At 38.8% G+C, this 7976-nt stretch overlaps 1 protein-coding gene and 1 pseudogene across 1 annotated transcript; one reads left to right on the top strand and one right to left on the bottom strand.

The window, feature by feature from the left end:
* Nucleotides 1–4497: 4497 nt before the first annotated feature.
* LOC143221329 (peroxisome assembly protein 10-A-like) lies at nucleotides 4498–5495 on the top strand. Its single transcript, XM_076446802.1, is given in 4 exon segments — nucleotides 4498–4656; nucleotides 4658–4786; nucleotides 4852–5103; nucleotides 5178–5495. Coding segments are annotated over 4 exon segments (858 nt in total).
* Nucleotides 5496–5759: 264 nt separating this feature from the next.
* Nucleotides 5760–7956, bottom strand: LOC143221330 (phosphatidylinositol-3,5-bisphosphate 3-phosphatase MTMR14-like; annotated as a pseudogene).
* Between the last annotated feature and the right edge of the window lie 20 nt (nucleotides 7957–7976).

Here is a 7976-nt window from a genome sequence, read left to right as displayed (position 1 = left end):
CGAAACAGCATTGCATGCAGCAAAATCAAAGGTCTAAGTAATAACTGAGCGGAACTTTCTGCTCGATTATTTACACCGTTGGTCGAAGGCATTCTACTTTGCCGGAGATTCTATCTCGCAGCCTTTTTGTTTCAAGTACCTTGCATGACACGAGCGCTTGATAGAACAAATGGCTGGCAATTAATAATACCTACGTTTCTCTGATAACGATACTCCACGGTGTTAAGATCGCAGAGACAGTTGTGCATTCGTTAACAACTATTCCCGTGTAACAACTCCGCGTTTTGCTATTCGCGGAAATTCGGCTCTGCTCTCGAGGTAATATTATAAAACCTTGGATATTAATCCAATGTAAATAAAAGATAATACATAATAATAATAATAATAATAATATAAAAAATAATGACGAAAATGGTAAAAATAGTAAAATGATATAAGTGGCAAGAATGACAAAAATGGTGAAGGTGGCAAGAACGGCGAAAATGGTAAAAATAGTAAAACGGCAAAAATAGTAACAATGGTAAAATGGTAAAAAATGTTCAAAAGATTTCGTAATACACGATTCTGTATAAAACAACGAAATGTGGATGTGCAATCTTTCCTTTTCGGTCACGTGTGGTTAATAGCTCGGAGTAAGGAGATTAATTCGATCGGCGATGGAAATTCTTCGACTTGGATGGCTCGTGTGGAAAGAATGAAAGAATGAAAGACGGGTTGTAGTAGGATAGATTGTAGAGCAGGAGTAGATGGAATCGGCGCGAGCGCGACAGTGACGCGATGAAATGTGGAAAAGTATCCGGTTCCTTCTCGTTATCTCGTATCTCAGTTATTGCGTCACGCCTGAAAATATGCGCGAAATTTCCAGGACTGTAAGTTAGTTCGCTGGCCGATTGGAATTTGCTTTTTATTGGCGAGAGATAATAAAAAAAAAGAGAAAGAAAATATCGCTGAATCTGTATATACAATTTTCAACATGCGATTGCTTTATGGCATTAAAAAAGTTGACAAAAATTCCCTCCTTTCAGTACACTGACCGTGCCATTTTTTATATCGCAAATAAAAATCTGCCACGAAAATATTCGATCCCCTGTTTAATAGCGTTTCCAGGGTTTGCTTCTTACATTTTCTGCCGCAAACAACGTTAAAAATGGCCCTGTGAAATTAAATAACCCACACCGCCTGTTACACACCGATAAAAAAAAGTATTAAACGTCGGTTCCTATTCCCAAAGTGCAAAAACTTATACGACACTTCGTGGGAGGTTGAAAAAAAAAAAATTGAAGAACGCGTTCCATCTTTGAATTTTTATATATCTAACATAGCGGAAGATTGAACGATTAAATAGGGTTAGGATCGCGTTATTTAAGAATAGACGCTTGTAATTTCCGAGACTCGTTTTTTTCTTTCGCCCGTTGGTAAACACGCAATCTGGCGGATAAATGAACTGACGTATCGAATTTCAAAAAGACGAGTAAAAATAACTCGCGTTAAATTAGCCACGCAGCGGCATTCAAACTCGTTATCTGCTTCGTTTCTGATAACTTGCCACCTTCGCCATTCTCGTTTCCAGCGCTACTTTCTGCGAGTATTATTTCTCCACGATGCTCTATTAATTCGCCGGACAGATATTAAATCGCGAATTTTTGGCGTGGAAAATATTGTTAACGAAGAAACTAACGCTTAATAATCATGCGTTATGCACGCGCAACTAGCGGCGAGTTCGGTTTTTAAAATAATTCCAATCGCACCATAAAACGCTAGTATAATCAGCTTCCACGAAAAGGATCGCTGGCCACTACCATAGAAGCAGAATTTACGGGTCACATGACAGCGCGCTGCATTTTTCGTCGCACCGATTCAACAACACCGATAATTAGTCATACGTTCAGACCTGTCGTCGATCTGTGTCAACAATAAATCCAAAAGGCAGCTTATACTCGTTGGATTCGAAAAGCAACGTCGGACAAAGAGCGTTGTGACCAAACATAGCCGCAAACTTCCATAATTCTATCGCGGCACACGCAACACGTTGCTTTCACGCGATGAAAATTCATTAATATCGACACGAAGATAGCCGGCGTGTTGTCAGAGTCGATAAACTCGATCGGAGGAATCGGAAACGTGGATAAGAAGCGAGACGGCGACTTGTAAACTCGAGGAAAGAAATATTCCTGGCACAAAGCAGCAGCATCGTTGCCGAGTTCCTTTCTTCTCGAGTAACTTCCTGCGCTGTCAGGGACTCACGTGAAACACCGAACACTCAAGACGAACAGACGAAAGTATTCGAGAGAGAGTCTTCTCTGCGTCATTTGTCCTTGCCGGTATACGTTCGAAGCTTCTGCTTTACGCGTGAATCCGAACGACCGCGTATGTCGCGGATTCGATAAGTTGAAACGTTACCAGCCGATATGACAGATAGGCGAACCTAACCTGCAAGAAAACCTGGATTCTTTCCAGCCACCGGGACGACACCATTTGACACGAGAAACCGGCGTGCACGGGAACACGACGACCGCGCGAACCGGACACGTAATAATCCGTCGAGACGAAAACGAGGAAGGAGAAAATGGCTGAAAGAGATAGACAGATGGTTGTAATCTCGAGAATCTACGGAGAATCGGGCACTGCCTGAGAAAACGCGCGGGCGACCACCGTACATAATTTCTGGCGGCATTTGCCTGGCGTGCCACGCCACGACGACCTCACGGGGGGGGGGGGGGGTTGGACGCTCCTCTAGACTATATATCCCTATAACGACATTGGTTTTCCCCTTACCTTGCGCCTTCAAAATATTCGTTAAATCCGCTCGGCGTACTGGACGTATGTACACCCGATACCCCTCGAAACTAATTGCCCTCTGTCGCACTCTATTAGTCCCTGTCTTCCTTCCTCGTGCACTCCTTCGTACACTGTCTCCGTTTCCTTCTCTCGTCTGTTCTCCGACCTTGTTCACGACCCACTATTTCCCAATCTGCAGAGATTCTCCTGCGGTTACTCACTTCCTACTCCTGTGCTGCTCGGTTCGTCGTCCCGTCGGCGTAGCAAACACATCAAAAGCCACCGGGGAGAATCCCTGGACTGGTGCCAGGTATATGCGGGACCAAGAACGAAAGTTAAAAACGAAACGAACGTGTCACTGGCTGAGAAATTCTGCACTGTTCCAAGGTTTCGCGCGGCACGGTCCTCTCGTTCGCTTGCCTCGAAGAGCCGATACTCACTGGCTCGTGGCGGCTGTTCGCACACCACCGGGAAACAACCTCTATTTCGCCCACGGTTTTACTCCTCGCCAACGATCTCGACACCTTCCTCTCGGTTTTCAAGCACTTTCCCGAAAACCAGCACGACACTAGCCGACAATTCTACCGTTATCTAGGGCGATGCCTCTTTGCTGCTCGTCGCTTTGCCTTCTGCCCGTGACTATGTAACCACGGACTGCACAGATGGCATGCTCGATGCCAGAAACGCGACACGCGTCTGCCTTATCCACGAACCAACGGCCGCCATTTATCGGTAACGATACGAAATATGAATTCCGTATTAAAAAAATCGTAGCGGTTTTTCAGGCTTTCTGACCAGCTGCTAGTTCCGTTCCTCGCCTAAGAAAATACCCGCGATCGTATTCAAATTCCTGGTAACAGACCTCTTTCCCTTTCTTTTCTTTTCTATCCGTTTGTCTTTCGTTTTCTATGGCATTCTTCATTTTCTCACATCGCATGAAGCGATTCTTGGTAATTAAATAATTTCAACAGCAGTGCGTTTCAGTTTAATTGTTCCACCAGCGAAAAACAACGGGACATTGTAACGTTGGTAAGTCATTCGCTCATTTAAAATTTCATCGACGTTATATTTCGCATAAAGCTTTTCAAAAATTCACTCTCTTGTTGCTTACGAATTAAAATAAAATTTACTCGTATTATGCGTTTATTTTACGCGGATTAAATATTTCGTCTTTTAATATCATTATTATATGTTAATACAACAAACTCGCTTATATTTGAATTGTGTACATGTACGTGTATTTTCTGTTTCAAACTAAAATTTTTAAATAAATTGCCCGCTTAAAAATTTAAAATAAATGATATTAAAAATTGAGAATATTATCTAATACTTTTAACTTACTAAAAAAGTTGTTTCACCATGATTGTGCACGTTATAAATGACATTCTTCACGGTACCGCGTGATGTAATTTCCACGATGTACTTTAATCTTTAGGAAACATGTATATAGAATTTAATTACTTTTTTCATATTCAACAGAAAACGCATACGTATTTCTATTATAACCGTAACGTTAAATTCCGTAAAACAGGTGCTGGGATTGTTTGAAATATTTGAGGTTATGTTTCGTGATGTTTCGAAGAATAATTTGTCTTAATTATATTTATTAATTCTGTGTTATTTTTAATATCGATGGTCAGAGTCTTTGTACTTAGTTTACCAAGCCAGTACTATTTTCTAATCTTTCGCAAACTAGTTTAAAAAGCTTATTTATCAGAGATGGAAGTAAAAAAAAAGTATCGAAAATTAAAAACTGCAAGTCAAGCTGAAATTCTACGATCACATCAGAGAGACGATGATTTCGTCAAACATTTGCGAGAAAAGATTATCGATGTTCTACGAATTATTGAAAAACGGGTGGGTTTGCTACCCCTTATCCTTATCTGACATTCCATTTAAATTAATTTATTATTTCTTCACGACAGGAATGGGAAATCGAACATTAGGGGAAGAATACACCGGGATAGTGCCAGCCAATTTAGCAGCTCAGAAAGTTCCACGTGTATATGTATGTAATTGGTGTAGCTACCGAAAACTATACTTAATTAACGTCCAATATTATTTATTATTCAGGCAAGGGTGTTGGCAGTAATTTTAAAATGTCTCAGGGAAAAAGCGTTGATTAGATTACTGAAAAGATTAGAATTATCGATTAATCATCCTCACAGTAAATTAACTCCCACAGCTGTAACATTTTTAAATTCATTTATACAAAGAACGTATACCACGATACCTATTTTTATATTAGTACATAAAGGACTACTTTATATGTTTGGTGAATATTACAGTTTGGGTAAAAGAATATCAGGAATAGACTATGCAAATGTAAATTTTCCAAGATCCTGCAACAATATTAATCGATATATTTTCCATTACTCTTACATTTTTCAAATTTGAAGGTGTATGGTCATCGGCCTACTGATGCTATTAGTTGTGGTTTAAGGATATTGGGAGTTGCTGCATTTGCGCAATGTTTGATAAAATTCTGGCAAAGCAGTAACAATAAAAGTCGTTTTGAGAAATACTTAACAGTTAACGAGAAACATAATAAGCTGATGTGCCAGTTGTGCCTTGTAAAAGTGCCAACAACTACCACACACTGTGGTTATTTCTTTTGTTGGTTTTGCCTTACTGATTGGTTGATTACTAAACCACAATATCCAGTATATAGAGAACATGTTGTACCTTCTAGAATTGTGTATATAATGAATTTGTAATTACCTTAAAATACTTAGAATATATAATATAGTGAATATAGAATATATATATATATATACAAAAATAGCAAGTTTTTATTTATGTCACGTGTATACACGCCATTTTTTGTATAACAATGCATTATTCACATAAACGATAATGTACATTTGTTTTATTTTCATTGTATAGCTTTTTTATGAAATTCTAAATTGAATCAGAGAATCAATAACAATAAACTCATAATTATGGGGATTGGGGGGGGTGGGGAGTTAATGACGCTATAGTTACTGGGATGTGCGTTGAACGGAAAGAATTCCTACTTTCTCGGCAGTTACAGACTAGCTCGATTCAGAATTATTTTTCATTCGAAATCCAACTGTATGGCTATAGGCGTTATAAAATATTCTTCTTAAACACTGTGACTTTTCTCTCCGGGATCTAAAACAAAAGGTAGACGTGTACCAGAATTTATAATTCTTTTTCCATCGATTACAAAATATGGTAATAAGAATGGTACTTACTGTGCCAAAGACGCACAAACTTCGTCCTCGATGATCGTAGTGCTCGAGTCGCGTGTCCCGCACAAGTTTCACAAAGGGGCTTGGAAACTAAACTAGATGTCAGTCCGTCTGTGAGCGGAGCATTGGAGTGGCGGACCCACGCAAACTACCGGTTCCCGATATCATCTACCAAGATCCGCCAGACGAGGAGGATTCGTTTCGTTGTCGAAGACGTCCAGGTAAAGGAACAGCGACCGGCGAAGTTTAATTAGGTGGTAAAGTTGATCAAGACCCATGTGCAATTCCCTCTTTGTTCGGAGAAGAATAGAATGACCATGGTACAACGTTCCTACAAAATAAACGATTAAGAAAGGATACGTTATAACGTGGCGCAAGAAGATAAAATAAATAGAAAATAAATATACGTACCCGTTACTGTGAGTCATCTTGAGTTTCTGTGGAAGCACTGTGAAACACTGCTGGTGGATTGTTATCTTGACTATCTCTGCTATTCTGACTAACAGAACTACACCAACTGCTCAGACTTAAGTTGGAACTAACCGATCTCAATGTCACTACCGATTCGCTATCGAACATAACGTTATCTAACTGCGAGTCACTGTCGTTGCGTAGAACCGTGTGCCTTGGTCTGCGATGACGCGGGTGAATACTAAACTCTTCGTCATGAATGTGCTTTAAAAAATAGAAGCAAAAGAAAAATATCTCCCTCTCCTTTGCTCAATCGATCCTCTAAATCATTGCCAAACAGCATCCAGTCGTACGCTATAGTATAATAAAGAATTTGATACGCGTTTAGCTACGTACGAATTGCACCGTCAGCCCACAAACTGATCCTCAATAACGAAATAAATAAAGGTGTGCGATTTCATCCCATAAACAGGTTTATTAAGTACTTATCCAATTGAGAAATTATAGAGAAAGAAAATATTATATGGAAAGAAAAGTATACCTGAGATACAATGAATCCCGCTGCTACTATCGCTCAAATATCTTAATACGAGTTTCAAATAATTTTGAGTTAATTCAACTAAATCTCAGACTTGATATTGATCCCAATTAATTCGTAACTGAGTAGAAATTGAATCTTCTGGCACGCCGATTTACGCATTTACATGAGTCTGAGACCAATCAAATACCAAACCTTTAGCCAAGTAGTCATTTTCTCTAAACTCCCTAAAGAATTCACATCCAGGGTATGGCAGTGAAATTAGGGTGAAGTCGGAATACCTCTTCTCTGTGTCTACTTTCTCCGAGGATGTCACGCTGAGTACCGAACAAAAGTGCTCTGTTTGAGGTCCTCTCTAAGTGGATTCATAGAATAAAAAAATACTGATCATGCTATTAACTGTTATGAAACTTCACTGACTCTGTGAAGAACTGAAGGACTGCTTTCCTAGCTCTCCTTGCTTTTTCTTTTGCTATTTTTTTGTTTTCTTTAATTTTTTTGTGTCTAAGCAATTTTTTTTTATCACAGGAGGACTATAGAAACAGTGTCATATTTTAATGATATTTAAGAATGTATAATATACAAAAAATGATTTACAATGATACATTAGTTTAAAATTGATTTAAAAATATTTCAAATAATTAATACTAATTACAGTTCCACTGATATTGTAAATAATGTAAAAAAAAAGAATGGAAAAGGACATATATGAAAGGCAGTATTATTTTCTCAATTAATACATGCATCAAAATCGATTTACTTACTACATTCCAAATTTGACCTTTTTCTTCTCAACCATAAAGTCAATAATGGTTCCTACATTAAGAGTTTTCTAAAGCTTGATATCTTGATGTGTGACTTTATCAGATAATTGCCAATCACTAAGTGTAGAATCATTCCCCTGAGCTTCATCTGCTTATTGTTGAGTAGAAACTAATCTAGCCCATATCTACCATAAATTTCCGGTCTACCAGACAGAGTTGCTGATCTGCAAACATGTGTACCTTTACACAATATTACCGCAGTATTAATCT

The sequence above is a fragment of the Lasioglossum baleicum genome, unplaced genomic scaffold (assembly GCF_051020765.1).
Source record: "Lasioglossum baleicum unplaced genomic scaffold, iyLasBale1 scaffold2244, whole genome shotgun sequence".
NCBI classification, from domain to species: domain Eukaryota; kingdom Metazoa; phylum Arthropoda; class Insecta; order Hymenoptera; family Halictidae; genus Lasioglossum; species Lasioglossum baleicum.
The sequence above is the reverse complement of the archived record's forward strand: the minus strand, read 5'-3'. Positions and strand labels throughout refer to the sequence as shown.